At 37.8% G+C, this 17,221-nt stretch overlaps 1 protein-coding gene and 1 long non-coding RNA gene across 6 annotated transcripts; one reads left to right on the forward strand and one right to left on the reverse strand.

Annotated features, from left to right (window-relative positions):
- Positions 1-311: 311 nt before the first annotated feature.
- On the forward strand, positions 312-13,658 carry LOC125269100 (synaptosomal-associated protein 23-like). Of its 5 annotated transcripts, none has more exons than XM_048191845.1 (9): positions 4,819-4,990; positions 5,428-5,499; positions 6,046-6,134; positions 6,468-6,509; positions 6,672-6,720; positions 7,035-7,152; positions 10,892-11,026; positions 11,161-11,305; positions 11,880-13,657. In XM_048191845.1, exons 3-9 carry the CDS (start codon positions 6,051-6,053, stop codon positions 12,102-12,104), a joined length of 798 nt encoding a protein of 265 aa, XP_048047802.1. In that variant the 5' UTR covers positions 4,819-4,990; positions 5,428-5,499; positions 6,046-6,050; the 3' UTR covers positions 12,105-13,657. The 5 variants fall into 5 exon arrangements, with proteins under 5 accessions (XP_048047803.1, XP_048047802.1, XP_048047801.1 ...); XM_048191848.1 differs by lacking the exon at positions 4,819-4,990 and adding an exon at positions 11,584-11,658 and having other exon boundaries at positions 5,019-5,499; positions 11,880-12,019; XM_048191846.1 differs by lacking the exons at positions 4,819-4,990; positions 5,428-5,499 and adding an exon at positions 312-1,100 and having other exon boundaries at positions 11,880-13,658.
- On the reverse strand, positions 12,815-17,106 carry LOC125269102. The gene is made up of 3 exons (XR_007185027.1): positions 16,828-17,106; positions 16,531-16,688; positions 12,815-12,948 (listed from the first exon to the last, which is right to left on the reverse strand). It is a non-coding gene; the product is annotated as an uncharacterized LOC125269102 (long non-coding RNA).
- Between the last annotated feature and the right edge of the window lie 115 nt (positions 17,107-17,221).

Genomic DNA, 17,221 nt, shown 5'->3' on the forward strand with positions numbered 1-17,221 from the left:
CCTTATGCTCACCAAGGCTGCATTTATGTAATCAGAATTTTTTGTTTTAGTTCAGATTTTTTTAAATGAAAGATCAGAGGATAATGCATATTTTTTTTCTCAGCCTTATTTGATCATATTCCAATAAGACCCCCCCCCCCCCCCCCCCCCCCCACACACACACACACACACACACACACACATACACACATACACATATATACTTTGTAATCTCTTACAGGTATTAGTATTTGTTCTATTACGTGATCATCAGTGCTGTAAAGGTGCAGTGTGTAATACTGACAGCTACTGGTTGAAATGGGTACTGCAGTCCAAAATCAAAATATTGGAGAGGGTTGTTTCCCCCGCCATCTTCTCCTCAGACTCGACACTCACTAAGGTTTCCAGATTGAGGACACGCAACAGGAGCAAACAAATGAAGGCGACGAGCTGTAAATTGATGAGCTGATTTATCCACATTTTAATATGCAGACCAAAACAAATCAGCCATTCCGACATGGAGTGCACAATTCAAAGTAGAATAACTGGCTGTAGCATTGTTTTTAACGGAATAGAATAGTTTACTGCCATTGCACAACTATGCAATGAAATGTTGTGCTCAGTGGTACATCCACATATAAACATGTATAGAGACAAATATAGACAAGAACAAAGTAAAAAAGTATAGTCAATAAGAAAATATGTTAATTAAAAACATATAAAAGTCCTCCAGTTTTTTAACTAGAAATCAGTTCCTTGATGGCACATGGGTAGAAACTGTTCAGGAGTCTGGAAGTGCGTGTCCAAAGAGACTGATAACGTCTTCCGGATGGCAGCTGAGTGAAGAGATAATTGCCAGGGTGAAAGAAATCTTTTATTATATTTCTGGTACACCATAGGCATCTGGTTCTGTAAATGCGCTCAAGTGAAGGGAGCTGATTCTCTGTGCTACAGTACATCCAGCATACCACATCAACATGACGTAAGTTAGTACACTTTCAACAGAGCAGTGGTAGAAGGACACAAGCAGCTGCTGGGACAGTTTGTTTTTCCCCAGTGGCCTTGGAAAGTACCGTACAGTCGCTGGTGTGCCTTCTTCAACAGGGAAAGGGTGGAAACAAGTATGTTAACTTAGCATGTTTTCTAATTTTCTAATACTATTTTGACACATGTATATTAATCTAATTAATCTGTACATTCTGTTAGTCACTGACTTGCATGAAAACTTGCATGGAAACTATATTTATTGGAAAGAAGAAAATCACAAAGTTCAGGGTATTTTTCCATGTAGGGTAGTTGTCGCGTCATGGTTAGAGAGTCTGACTTGTAAACCGAAGGTTGCGGGTTCGAGTCTCAGTACCGGCAGGAAATGTAGGTGGGGGGAGTGAATGAACAGCGCTGTCTTCCACTCTCATTACCCACAACTGTGGTGCCCTTGAGTAAGGCACCTATAACCCCCAATCACTCCCTGGGCGCCGCTGCAAAAATGGCTGCCCACTAAACTTTTTTACATTGTATTAAAGGTGCCCTCGAATGAAAAATTGAATTTATCTTGGCATTATTAAATAACAAGAGTTCAGTACATGGAAATGACATACAGTGAGTCTCAAACTCCATTGTTTCCTCCTTTTTATATAAATCTCATTTGTTTAAAAGACCTCCGAAGAACAGGCGAATCTCAACATAACACCGACTGTTACGTAACAGTCGGGATCATTAATATGTACGCCCCCAATATTTGCATATGCCAGCCCATGTTCAAGGCATTACACAAGGGCAGCCAGTATTAACGTCTGGATCTGTGCACAGCTGAATCATCAGACTAGGTAAGCAAGCAAGAACAATAGTGAAAAATGGCAGATGGAGCAATAATAACTGACATGATCCATGATAACATGATATTTTTAGTGATATTTGTAAACTGTCTTTCTAAATGTTTCGTTAGCATGTTGCTAATGTACTGTTAAATGTGGTTAAAGTTACCATCGGTTATTACTGTATTCACGGAGACAAGAGAGCCGTCGTTATTTTCATTTTTAAACACTTGCAGTCTGTATAATGCATAAACACAACTTCATTCTTTATAAATCTCTCCAACAGAGTAATATTAGCCGTTAGCCACGGAGCACTATCAAACTCATTCAAAATCAGAAGTAAACAATATAACAGTATACAATACTCACATAATCCGACGCATGCATGACGAACACTTTGTAAAGATCCATTTTGAGGGTTATATTAGCTGTGTAAACTTTGTTAAGACACTGTTCAAGGCAAGCGCAAGCTCTGTGGGCGGAGAGCACGGGATTTAAAGGAGTCGCAGCATAAAATCGGCGCATTTATAATGATGCCCCAAAATAGGCAGTTAAAAAAATTAATAAAACAAAATCTATGGGGTATTTTGATCTGAAACTTCACAGACACATTCAGGGGACACCTTAGACTTATATTACATCTTTTAAAAACATAATCTAGGGCACCTTTAAAAATTTGAATCACTATTCTGTAATTTTTCATCATCTGTAATTTCACAGTATGTAATTAACATGCTCCGGGTGTGTGTTCAATACTCACTACTGTGTGTGTGCACTTGATGGGCGAAATGCAGAGCACAAATTCCGAGTATGAGGTATGAGACACCACACTTGGCAACGTCACTTCACTTAAAAAGAGTTCTCTGGTTTTCCTCAAGAGGATTACATAGTAGCCTAGTTATTTGAAGCATTTGAGGTCTCAAGAACTAGGACAGTGCCTCTGTTTCACCTCCCTTCGAGACTTTCTGTGTCTGCTGTCCAGGAAACTGCTGAGGAGGTCTACATATGCTGTGGAGCTGGAAGGAAACAGGTTTTCAGCCAGCTCTGTTCACTGAGAGTCTGACAAATGTAATACCACATAGGATATAGCATGAAACAAAGTCTGCTGATAAAATTTTGCAGACAGTCTAAAGACAAAAGAGATCAACTTGGGACAGAGGTTTCCCTTCATCTCTCGGGCTTGGTTCTCCCATTGTTATGGCCTAAGCTTGATGGCACCTTCCAATTACCAAATTTTAGTTTGTATAATAACTCACTCTCTTTCAATGAAATAGTCATTTCTATGTTTTCTCAACAAGTTTATTTATAAGAAAGAAGAAAATCACAAAGTTAAAAACAAGACAGTTCAAGGTATTCTCCCATGTGGTGTTCTCCCTTCTCACCCCTCATTGCCAACTCACTTCCTGTTTAGAATGGCTGCCCACAGGAAGTTGTAAAGGCAGGTGTAATACTTTATACATTATCTATGTAACTCAATGTCTCCGTTGGTTCATCATCAAGTTCATATGATTTTGAATAACACACAACTGATTTGGAATCTTAAAGCATTGGTCTGGAGTAAATATTAGAAGTGTAAATCAATGCTACTCTGTTTATTTAAAACAGTTATCTTCCTTTTTAATCCTTTTAAATCAATAAAAACTTTTAGCTTTGTGATCATATACAATTTTGCAAATTGACATTAACATTTCAATGAATTACAAAACAATTCAAATAAATTCGATTTGAAGGAAAACATCCCCACCTAGCGGTGAATATGTGCAATTCAATACGGACAAACAAACCATTACTTTAGGGGTATCGCGATATACAGGTATTCACGATAATAGTGATATTAAAAAAAAAAGTAATGTCGCTATCGTGTTAATTATGGGTTCCACAATATAGCCTATTAGCGATAACCGTAATATTTAAAATGGTAGTTTTAACCCAGTTGACTAAACGCCACTTAAAATGAGTGTCCGCAAGGTGATTTAAAAATCTCGACATTTTCAGAGATAGACGAGATATTATGATTATTATTTTGTTATGAATTTCGAACTCAGCAGAACGTGATTATTTAGTGCTTGACTAAACTAGCGATGCTGAAGTGTGTGAGACCTGATGTTCAGTACGAAGCTTTATTTAATTGTATTAAATATTTTAATCACTATTCTGTAATTTTTCATTGTCAGTAATTTTACTGTAGCCTATGTAATTAACATGTAATTTATGCTTAATTAATATCAAAGACTATAGAGAATAACACAAGACGCGTCACTTGTATTGTTTTGAATGGGAGAAAGTGCAAAGCGCAATTTGGGGGAATAATGCTGCGTTCCAGGCAGGTTTTTGAGCCCGTAAGTCACGACTTCAAATCACGACTCACGACTTTGTAGCGTTTCAGGAAAGTCACGCCAAACTGCGTAAAAGTGTAAACAAACCAACATGGCGGACCGTACGGGGCTTATGCTCATTAAAAATTATTTCTATCGCAGGTGCTTACTCCTTGCTTATTTGAAAGAGAAACATAGGAGGAAAACGGCGCATAAGGCAAGATAAGCTGTTATACCTTTTATTTTACGTTATTTTACCGTGCACTTGCATACGTAGGGGCTGCCATTGTTGTTTCGCGGGCTATGTGACGTCAGAACCCGTAACTGGGAGTACATCGATCTACGAGTTCACATGTGGGAAGTCACGGGTTTGACTGCTGTTCCAGTGCACTTTCACGGGTAGAAGGTCGGAAAAACACGGGTTACGGGTTGCCTGGAACGCGGCATAAGTCCCACCAATAAGAGCCAATCACCGACTGGTAAAGTCATCGCGTCACTGCTCCGGTTCCTATAGAAACAGTCAGACATTTAGGACTGCGCATGCGCATTAGCTTGATCCAGCCTAAAAAATACAATTTTTTTCATGATTTGGGGGTTTAGAAACAAAATTTATGAGACAGTTGTCAGATTTCATTGGTGATTTCAAATATGATTATTTTAATCGAAAGCTTGGCAAACCCATTCAAAGAGATAGGAGCCGCACTTGAATGCCCGAGAGGCGTTTCAAAGATGGCCGCCGAGTGAAATGACTGATGAAATTATTAAATATTTAACACTGTTAAATTTATTTAAGGCATGTACCACGCATTCATTCATTCAACTTTTTTAAAAGACTGGAATAGCCTAATAAGTCAGATTCATTTAAAAATGTAAACTCAACAGGTAAGACCAAGAGAAAAACACTGTTAATGAGAAGACGAGTCCAGCTGCAGTGAGGGGCTACTGGGTTAGTGGGGAAATATATTTATTTATTATTCAGAAAGTTTCAGCAGAGAACATGATTCGATGTTTTAATCAATTGACAGCCATAAAATGTCGAAATAATCTCAATCTGCGTTCCCATGAGTAATGTAGGTGCGCTCATACCAGAAACTCCCGAGTAATAACCCACAATACCACCGATGCCACTGTCCCCATTTCAGTGCTGCCAAATCCGCGGTTTCTCTAGCACTGTTGATGCGTTTTTTTTAAGTCCCCTTGTTGAAGCGGAAATCCCCCTTCCCCCCTGCTCCGTTTAAGCAATAATTTAACATAATTACACTCTGCTACACCCACAATTCTCTCTGATCTATCTGATTTTTTTGTGATGCGAAGAGTAGCCTAAACTTCAACCTGTACAACTGAATCGCGACACCATCGCTCACTCATCAGAACTCTGGAGCATCTTGAGAGTAAGTTCACAGATATACATACACTTCTACAGTAACTGAAAGAGGCACAGTATATAGTTTGTAGACAACTCTTACTTACTTACACATTTTTTTTTTAATTATGATGTGCTTGATAGCTTATTTGGTTTGACTTATTCTTTGTGCTGTGTTGAAAATCCTTTACCTAACTGATCTGAGCTTATGCTCCTGTTTTTGTTAAAGGTAAATAAGTGTTAGTGAACTTTTTCTCTCTGAAACTGAAGTGCATAAACTCAGATTAGTGATGCCTTCGATCAGAGGAAATACAAAACCTGTGATAATTGAAAGAAAACAAGTTGATAAAAAGATTGAACCCAATATCTGGCAATAATAAAGCATAACAACAGATTTTTTGACCCATAAGTGTAAGAAGGTTGGTAAAAGTATGACAATTAAAAATGGTTCTCTTTTATATATTGTTTATAATTGTCATATGGTCATGTGGAATTTAGGGTTGTTTTATTTCCATGGAAAGCTCTATATGTGGCAATCTTGTATCATCTTAAATTTGACTTATACTTTTCTCAGAGTGTATGCCAGCAGAATCCCAATCCAGCAGGATGGCAGACATGTCAGTGGATGAGATCACAATCAAAGCCAACCGTATAACAGATGAGGTAGGTTTGTCCTCTGATACCATGAGGATGTTAAAGAAGATAATGATCCTTCTTGTTCCTTTATTAGATGCTGTTTCTGTTCCTGTAAAATTCCCAGCTCATATGAAAGCAGCGTTTTGTTTCTCTAAACTTGAGATAAAACTCCTTTTTTCTTTTGTTCTCACTTGTTTAGTGCTTGTCATTTTCCAGGTCAAATGTGGTTTAATGAGAACGAAACTAGTTTTGGACAACCCCAGTTTATCAGAACAGTACTGATAAAATGTTTTTATCATAATAGATGTGTTATTATATTACAGTAATGTTTGACTAAGTTTCTTTGTATTTGTTTGTCAGTCAGTCGATAGCTGTAGACGAATGTTACAAACAACACAGGAGGTAAGTCATCTTATTTCAACCAGTTAAACCAATGACACATGGATGCTCCTTAAAAACATGTCCCAAATAACTTATACTGCCATTTGAAATGTAAAAATGCTCAGAACTATCGCAATTTGCTCATTGCTTTTAGTTGAACTTGAAGCTTGTGTGTATTTGCAGAGTTTGGACGTTGGTGGCAAAACACTAACTATGTTGGATGAGCAGGAAGGTGAGTCCGTTATTTCAATACACCTGATTCCAGATGTCTACTTCAATATCCCACAATTTTGGAGGCCTTTTCACACATTAAATAATTTCTGTAGATTCTTACAGATGTCGTTTAGAGTACACCTTATAATAATTAGCGATGAAATGTTAAGGTGCGATCACATTTGCCATTGCTTGGCGAATTTTCAAATTCAAAATCCAGTCATTTCTGAGCAATCGGGATTTTCGTGTGAAGGCCAAAATTCCCCACATACATTCCGCACTGGGATCAGACCGGTGATGACCGCACCTGTATTCTCTTTCTCTCTATCTCAGAAAAACTAAGGCATGTGAAACAGGAAATGGACCAGATTGAGCAGGACATGAAAAAGGCTAGAAAAAACCTGAATGAACTGTCCAAATGGTGCGGCCTGTGTCTGTGGCCATCTAACAGGTTGGTTTGAGCATATATCTTATTAATTGACAATGATTTTTAAATGTCAATTAGAAGCGAATATTCGCATCCCGTTACTTGCTCTAGATTACTCGCGGGATTACTTGTTTTTTGCGTCATTCGCGAATAAAAACATGAGGAATGTCTTCACGCACATCAACAACAACAACAACAACATTTCTTTCTGCCGTTTTTTCTGTCATCAACCATGTTGGAAATAATTACTATTGCTTCTCTGTATTTGTTGTGGAAGTCCCAAATACACCAGAAAGCCAAATGACGTGTCTGGGTTTACAGCACCATCCAGAGGCGCAGGCAACTCTTCTCCAGGAACTGCGCCTGGATGTACCGGAGCACTACTTGAGAATGACGGGTGCCCAGTTTGATAACCTGCTAGCTAGGGTCGCCACAATAATGCTCTCCTTCATTTTCTGATACAACCGGATGCGTCAACTCTTTGCTGACTGGCTTGCACGACAATGAATTTTTCTACTTACAAGACATGATTGAGGCGAATTTTGTGCATTTGCGGCAATCGTGTCGCCCAAATGACGTCTTTTGCGTCGCCCGGCACAAATTTGCGTCTATTCATGTCTTTGCATTGACTTTGTATGTAATCTACTCATGCAAATAATTAAATTCGCTTTTGGTGTGCACACACCATTAGACTAGATTTCTTGTCGGAATACAACACAATTAAGAAGTAAGACACTGTGGAACAATATTAGAATAAAGGCTACATCAGTGGTTCTCAACCGGGGGCCCGGGGCCACATAGTGGGGCCTCAAGATGGCTTAAAATGATTTTAAGACAAAACAAGCATAAATTAAAGGTAACTTTTGGCGCTCTAGCGGTTAATAAACAAAACTGCATGTGTCTTGCGGAAGAACATTGTAGCTGGAGCTACTGCTCTCTGTTTAAGGCAGTTGTGCTTAATGGCTAGAGAGTCGGACTGGTAACTAGTGATGGGCAGATCGAGGCTTCACGAAACACTGAAGAAGTTGAAGCAAATGTGCCGTAAAGCCTAGTTTACACTGCACGCGTCTGCGGCGCGTTATGGCTCCGGAAAAGGTTTTGTTCCGTCCTCTACGTGGTGTCAACTCACACCAGAAGCATTTCTGAAGCGAAGCGGCTGGATTCGCGAGACCACTAGATTTGCCTGTCCAACGTTGTTTTCATTGATTTTTTCATGTTTTTAATGGCTAAATTATTTTGTCTGGTTTAATTGTGTTTATTGCTATGCCATACTTTATTTTGCTGTAGCCATAAAGATGAAGTTAATACACATAAAATTCCAGTTATGGACAACAAAAACAAAGAAATCGCTTGTCGTCAGTTTCTGGCCTCCTACTGATGTGAAATATGAGCGGGAGTTTACTCAGGGTGATTATTTTGACTTTATTTTGTATTAGAGCTGTGCGTCTTGGACGCGGCGTCCGTCAAAAATAGGCGAGGCGCCTATCTTTAGCGAAGTAGCGCGTCGAGCCGCTTCTGGGATGCTTCTCAAACGCACTGCGGCGCGGCTGGTGTAAACACGAGCATTGACTAGAGTGGCCGCGTATCAGCTCCGGTTGCTGCGTCGCAGCCGTGTAAACGAGGCTTAATGTGTCGAAGCTTCAAAACGATCTGACACCCTTCTCCATTGTGACCCCTAGTGGTCAGAACAGTGTAAATGCAACAAAACTCAGGCCAAACGTGCATAAAAACACTTTACAAATCTATTGCAAATGTTTTATTGAAAGTAAAATCTATTAAATGCAATTAATTAATCATCTAATAAGATTTAATATAGAGTGTCTGTATAATATGTGTTCTTTTATCAATTTTCAGGGCTTGTTTTGTTTGTTCCATGGCTCAAGCTAAACAGGCCAATAAGAGATTAATAACTACCATTATTAATTTGAATTATTCTAATGTCTAATTAAAACGTCTACAAATGTATAAAACTGCTCAGAGATCTGGTAAAACCATAGGGTAAAGCCCATAGACACTTGTTCAATTGACCCTTCGCTAAGCCACTCCCAAAAACCACCACAGGCCAATCATGGTTTAGCAACCGTAACTAGGCACGGGAGGGTCTGTCAAGCTTTCGAGCGAGGGAAACATGCCAAAGCGTTGTGCGTATGGATTGTGTAAATCTGATATGCGGTATCTTAAAAGTTTGGATGGGGTGGTGGAATTTTTTCAATTCCCGAAACCTAAAACCCAAAGGGAGAAATGACAATTTGTGTTCTGACAATTTGTGCTACCCTGTCAGATTTTGCTACCTCCCATTGAAACAGTAGGTAGCAAAATCTGACAGCGAAAAATGCTAACGTTACCTAATGCTATCAGATTGTGCTTCCAGCGTGGCTTTATTAACATCTACACCTACACCTTCCCCAACCCTAAACTTACCCTTATAATAATGCAAGTACAGTAGTCGTAGCACAATATGATATAGCATTAATCGTTAGAACAAGTATAAAAAGATAGCGAAAAATGCTACTTATCAGATTGTGCTTTATTAATGTCTACACCTACCCCAACACTAAATCTACCCTTACAATAATGCAAATACAGTAATTTTGTGTTATTTATCATGACAACAATGATGTAATATTGATGTATGCACATGCAGTAAGCCCGGGTAGGACAATCTGACGGGTAGGTTAGCTAGCTAGCTAACTCAGCACATCATTGCTTGGAAATAATGACGGTTCTTTGTTCATAATGCATATATTTGAATGTAAAATAAGATGATTAAAGGCAAGACGGAGTAGCCTGGCACGCTAAAATATAAGCGGGAGAATGTTATCATTGCAGAATAATCAGGCTAATGTCTTGTGTTTATTCCACAAGACTTATGGATAAGCTGTTTGATTTATAATTATTAGGTTATTTTCTGCTGTGGATGAACAAACCTGTTCCTCAATTTGTTTTTCCAATTTGAATGGTCAGCGTATGAGGCGGCTGCTGCTTGCGCTGGGACCTATAGGCTTTAGCTTCAATTTTGATCAAATTATTTGTAATCGGTTGCATATTATGTCGTGTATATATCCCTCGAATGCATACTGCAGTTCCTTTTGTCTTGCTCTCTCAGATATTTCACCTGTTTGCAAAAATGACCAATTATCTCCTTGGAAATGTCTGACACTGGTGCATACATACTGTAATAGACTTGCCAGGCGTGAAAGCTTGACAGGCGTAGCAACAGTAACTAAGGAGGGCGGGGCTTAGCGAAGGGTCCATTGTTCTCAGTGAATCTGCATGATTCATGGGTTCACTTTATCATCGCCCTCTACCGGTGAACCATTGAAATTTTGAACTGTTTTGGAACATTTTGAAACCTTGTTTACTGAAATCACATGACTTTGGCAGGTTGATACACGCTCCGAATCACAAAAGATTCATAAAGCTTCGGAGCTTCATGAAGCAGTGTTTCGAAATCGGCCATCACTACTGGTAACCCAAAGATTGCGGGTTTGATTCTCAATACCGGCAGGAAATGACTGAGGTGCCCTTGAGCAAGTTTACCATCGGGAGTTTGTGTGGCGCCACATCCAGTGTAGACAGCATCACTGATTATAATGGGTTCTATTTGCTTTTGTCACGTTGGTCTGCTCGTGTAGACACTGTGTTAAGCTTTAAACCTGTCCTCCGTCTTGTATAAAATAAATTGGCACTTTTAGTTTTTGGTTTTCACGTCAGTGCTTGTTATTTGATTTATTTCTTTGGATCTGAATGGCTTCTCTTTCAGATTGAAGTCCACCAAGACTGACAGGAGATATAAGCAGGGTAAGAAACCAAAGGAAAGCAAGCGGAATGTGGTATCCAGCCAACAGCCTGCCATCCTCAATGCATCAGCGGCCCCCTCCGGCCCTTACATCAAGAGGTGAGATATATAGAGATTTGTGTTATGCATTGCCATATGGCACAAGCTGTTAATTTATATTTAGACACATGTGTTTATCTAATAGATATGTAAAGGTCTTAGCTGGAAAATTCAAGTGTTTTTCTTTCTGTAAGAATAACAAATGATGAACGAGAAGATGAGATGGAAGAGAATCTGAAGCAGGTGGGCGACAACGTTAGGAATCTAAAGATCATGGCACTGAATATGACTGACAAGCTCAACGAACAGAACCAAATTATTGAGGACATCACTGATGAGGTAAAGTTACTCGTATTAAATCCAGAGGTGATTCATGAGCATTTGTGTCACTAGAGATTTAGATCTAGCTGGGAATCTAGTGACAACTTCTATTTTCCACACTTAAGTTTATCTTAATTAACAAATATGGTTTTAAAAAAATGCTAAGAGTTAGAACTGAGAAAAGCTTTGAGAGCTCAGTGGAGGAAAAATATGGAACTTGACTGAAATGATTTTTTTACTTGGCACCATAACTATAACTATTTTTTTATTATTTATTTTATTTATTTTTTTGCCAGGTTATAGATTGTACACATGATGTTGTTGCTGCAGAAAAAAAAGCAAGGAAACACCAATAAGGGAAATACTGAAAGGTTTAAGTCGGCATTAAAAATCATCCTATCGTTTTTCTAAATGCATGTTATAGATTTATTGTGAACAATTCATCTGTGCATATGTTTATACTTAAAAAAAAAAAAAAAGGTTTGACCTTGTAATGTTTAATCGATTTAGATTTATAAAAAATATATAATAAATATATTTATACTAAACCTAATGGTGAAAATGACAGACTTCTCTCTGGTATCTTCTGCAGGACTTCTCTAATCATTTAGTCAGTCTCCCGTTCATCTACCTACAGTTTTGTGTGCAGTGGACACAGCTCAAAATCCAATCAACAACCAATGGATCGAATCAAGTCCTGCACTACATTTTTTTTTTCTTATTCGCTAATCTGTTTCACTCAGATGTACACCACAATATGGAAGAAAAGATCTGCCGCTACTTACATTTCATTGCAACTTTAACTTGCAATTATTAAACTTTATTAAAGTCGGCATGAAAGGGAAGTTGCAATCATCTTTTATTCCCTATTGAAACAGCTTCTTGAACAAGAAAAAATGTTGGGTGGGACTTGAACTGGATCAGTGGAGGGTTGTGGTTTGCTATTGCTGTGATATTGTGAGTGACAGGTTGTCCCGCCCTCGCTCCAGTAAACGCATCATCAGAGAAGAGATGCCCCTGCGAGAGGAAGGGGAAGTTATTTCATAATCCCTTATGTTGTTCTTTGTATGTCCTCTGGACTTAGTGTCAAAATTACCAGCAGAGGTTGCTGTTAGACTAGTTTGAAATCTCACCACAAAAAGTGCTTCTTAAGATGGAGGCCTCAAGAAGCATATATTGTTTACTTGTGTAGGAAAATTTTCTCAGAACTGATTATACAATATAAAAGCAGAATTTCAATTGTTTCAATTTAAGAATCCTATAAACTCTCATGCCAACTTTGCTTGCAGGCTTTTTTGTGTACTTAAATATGAATTGAATATTGTGTACTTAAAATGTTTTTAGACTGTTTCCCCAGCAGTTTATACTTGATATGAGTTCTAACACCTATTTCTTATCACTTGTGTTTTTCTCATCACATTAGTTTTTTTTTTTTCTTCTAGTTAGTTATGTTCTGCAGTGGTGTTATTCGGCCTACCACATTATTTTCTGTGGCTGAGTGCAGCAGAGCTTGCTTCTGTCTTGACAGTTAGGTCTATATCAAGCAGTCTGACGCATGCTTTAGCTCTTTTGGACTCCTTTTCTTCATTTCTTCATGGACTCCTTTTCTTCATTTCTTCATGGACTCCTTTTCTTCATTTCAGGATACCTGTGACAGGAAACTAATACAAACACTTTTAACTTTTCAGAAGTAAATCTAGACTGCATTCTTAAATGAAGTGAAATTCAGACCAACAACACAACTGTGATATTTTTTATACAATAGTCCAATAAAAAAGATGACCCTTCCTTGGGGGAAACCTGTATGTGCAAAGGCATTATGTAGCAGAGTATGTATGGAGTGCATAACATGGAGTTTACCCACTAGGGGGCCTCAACAAACTTTCAAGAGGCCCTCAAGATTACTTATGATTTAAAATAAGACAAAACAAGCTTTAAATTAACTAAAATTCCACATGTAAGCTGATATCATATTTCTTATTTTAATTTATGCAGCCAACAACTGTCATTTTTAATGTAAAACCAAAACCTTATTATATATAGGGAATTTAAAGTTATTTCTAGACCTGGAAAAGTACATTTGTACATTTTACAAATGTACATTTAAAAAAAAAAATCATAACAACAACTAGAAAAGTGGTGTAATTTTATTGGTAATAAAAAGTGTAAATCCTGAAGGACATTCAGTTTTTGAAACTTCTGGAATTTAATTATTTTACTTCTTTATAATTATTGTATTCAAATATTTTAATCTGTTGCTACTCTTATTTTCTGTAAATATACACTACCGTTCAAAAGTTTGGGATCGGTAAGATTTTTAATGTCTTTAAAAGAAGTTCTGCTCACCAAGGCTGCATTTATTTAATTAAAAATAAAATAAAAAAACATAATATTGTGAAATGTTATTACAATTTAAAATAATTGTTTTCTATTTGAATATATTTTACAAAGTAATTTATTCCTGTGATGTCAAAGCTGAATTTTCAGCATCATTACTCCAGTCTTCAGTGTCACATGATCCTTCAGAAATCATTGTAATATGCTGATTTACTGCTTAAGAAACATTTAATGTGTACAATTGTACAAAATATTTGTGTACAATATTTTTTTCAGGATTCTTTGATGAATAGAAAGTTCAAACGAACAGCGTTTATTTGAAATATAATTTTTTGTTACATTTTAAATGTCTTTACTGTCACTTTTGATTGATTTAATGCATCCTCGCTGAAAAAAAATATTAATTTCTTTAAATTCTTCTCAAAAAAATAAAAATAAAAATTCTTACTGACCCCAAACTTTTGAACGGTAGTGTATAATGTTACAAAAGCTTTGTATTTCAGATAAATGCTATTCTTTTGAACTTTCTATTCATCAAGGAATCCTGAAAAAAACTGTTTTTAACATTGATAATAATAATAAATGTTTCTTGAGCAGCAAATCATCACATTAGAATGATTTCTGAAGGATCATGTGACACTGAAGACTGGAGAAATGATGCTGAAAATTCAGCTTTGCCATCACAAGAATAAATTACATTTTAAAATATATTCCAATAGAGAACAGTTATTTTAAATTGTAATAACATTTCACAATATTACTGTTTTTACTGTATTTTTTATTAAATAAATGCAATCTTGGTGAGCAGACGAAACTTCTTTTAAAAATATAAAAAATCTTACCGATCCCAAACTTTTGAACGGTAGTGTATATTTTTTTTATTTATTGAAAATGAGCAGCTTTGTTAACGTAGAAGTAATAGAAATATCTTTTGAGGTCTTTGAATATCGTCTTAGAAAATGGGGGGCCTGAAGTCAAAAAAAAGTTTGAGAACCACCATTTTAAAGGGATGGTTCACCCAAAAATTAAAATTCTGTCATCATTTACTCCCCCTCAAGTTGTTCCAAACCTGTATAAATTTCTTTGTTCTGCTGAACACAAAGGAAGATATTTGGAGGAATGTTTGTAACCAAACAGATCTCGACCCCCATTAACTACCATAGTAGGGAAAAAAAAAATACTATGGTAGTCAATGGGGAGCGAGATCCTTTGTGTAGAGCCCCCTAATTTTAAAGGGTTAGTTCACCCAAAAACTAGAAGTCTGTCATTAATCACTCACCCTCATGTCGTTCCACACCTGTCACTAGATATTGTCATAAAGTCGTTATTTTGTTTTTTTGGCACTCAAAAAGTATTCTCGTCACTTCATAACATTAAGGTTGAACCACTGTAGTCACATGAACTGTTTTAAATATGTCTTTAGTAGCTTTCTGGGCATGAAAGTGTTAATTATCTTGCTGGCAATGCAGGCCTCACTGAGCCATGAATTTTCCTTTTTGGGTGAACTAACCCTTTAAATGTATTGAATAGAATATAAATGTTTGAATATTTCTATTGTTTATGCTGCTTTAGCTACTTGGAGCATTTGAGTCTGAGTAAGAATTACACTAAATATATGACTGGAGAAGATATACTGTGTATATTTGTTATATTGTCATATGCAAGTTACTATTCCCATGGCTACTTAAGTTTGTAAATTAAAATTTTCAATAAAATTGTTTAATAATAAAAAAGGCTGCAATGTAGATTGCTTTGGGGCTGTCAAGGCCTAATGGTTAGAGAGTCAGACTGGTAACCTGAAGGTTGTGGGTTTGATTCTCAATACCGGCAGGAAATGATTGAGGTGCCCTTGAGCAAGGCACAAAACCCCCAATCGCTCCCCGGACGCCACAGCAAAAATGGCTGCCCACTGCTCCGGGTGTGTGTGTGTGTGTTCACTACTCACCGCTCCTAATGTGTTTGCACTAACTGGATGAGTTAAATGCAGAGGATGAATTCAGAGCATGGGTTACCATACTTGGCCTTCACATGTCACTTTCACTTTTCTCAATAGCAGAGCCATGGAGGCCATCTCCTCATATAATGACCTCGTCCTAAATGGCACCAAAAGCCCTTGTTGTCTATACTTTCATATGTTGTCCATACTTTGACTGCACATTGCAAATTGAGGGAGCATAGCGGCCCCAAACAGCGGCACTCATGAGCTGACTTCTTGTAATTCTGAATTGAATTGATTGAATAAATAATCACTCACAGTCTTTTTGTCACCAACAAATGGTTTGATGTAACCTGCAGAAAGAGTAACTGAAATATCTCTACCACAAATGTACAGATTGACACCCTGTCTGACACAGGCAAACACAAACCTAGAGCTGTTGGACTGTTACAGCAGGATGCTGCTCAGCCAGTCAAATTCAAGGACATAAAATGTACAAAATACTATATTTCCAGTGTCTGCATGTATTCATACAGTATTGGGCAAACGAATGTTCCTGGACTGCTGAATTTAGAAATTCCTGTAGCTGTGAGCAGCTGTGTTCTTCCCCTGAATGCAGAGCTACGATGATTTGGGAAGTTTCATGCAGTGTTTCTGCTGAACTGGCAGCAGCTGTGAGAGCCGAGTGGAAACAGTGACTGAGTCTCCTGGATGTGAGGAGTGAGTCACACCCTCCCCAACCCCCCCTTCCAAGATTCCATGGTAGTCATCACTTGAGCTGAACCCAGAACAGCTTCACCATTTCAACTTCCTCCCACCCCAAAAATACACCTTTGTCTTGTTTGCACAACTCATCACGGGTCTTAAATAACTACTCTAAAGCACAATCATCAAGTGACAATCACTCACTTACCACAATGGTTTAGATATTTCACAATGGAGAAAGATAAAGAAGATCTCATCTACAAACCTGACACTTTAGGGCATTTGGGTCAAGGCGACGACAGTGTCTTTCTTCTTTGAGCTCACTCACTTGTGGAAGTCACACCTCGCTAACAGGAAGCATCTGCTGTCAAGCTGACAGGTTCACGGTACCCTTGTGAAGCTCTTATAGACAAACCTAGACAACTATACAAATTGATTTGTCATGCAAAACATCAGACTTCAACAGTTTGTTTAAAATTCACTTCAATATATATATTTTCTTGGTACACAATTTGCAGGTCTCAACTTCGATTTTCTCATAGTATTATCTTGGTGCATTAACCTGCAAATTCTTCATGCTCTTCAAAGTTTCCTCTTGAAACCTCTTGAAATTACAGTCAACTGCTTGCTAATGCAAACAGAAAACTAATCGTTTAAAAGTGCATTACGCTTGGCAGCATCACAAATATGTTCCCCCTCCTGATGGCTCTTGAACAGGCGGTGCAATGTAGATGATCTCCATCAGTTTGCCTTGAGGACGCCCTTTGCAAATATTATGGATCCAATGATTAGGAGCATCGAGGAGGGTGGGGTGGATCTGGTATGCCATTCGCTCCCAATGGTAAAACTAACCATATGTTGGACTGCAGAACTTGTGGAACTTCTTATGGGGTTCCTGAGCATCTGGAGTTGTTTAACTTCAGACACTTTCATACTCTAGGGGGGAGGAGGAGGGA

This window comes from Megalobrama amblycephala, linkage group LG5, assembly GCF_018812025.1.
Source record: "Megalobrama amblycephala isolate DHTTF-2021 linkage group LG5, ASM1881202v1, whole genome shotgun sequence".
Taxonomy (NCBI): Eukaryota; Metazoa; Chordata; class Actinopteri; order Cypriniformes; family Xenocyprididae; genus Megalobrama; species Megalobrama amblycephala.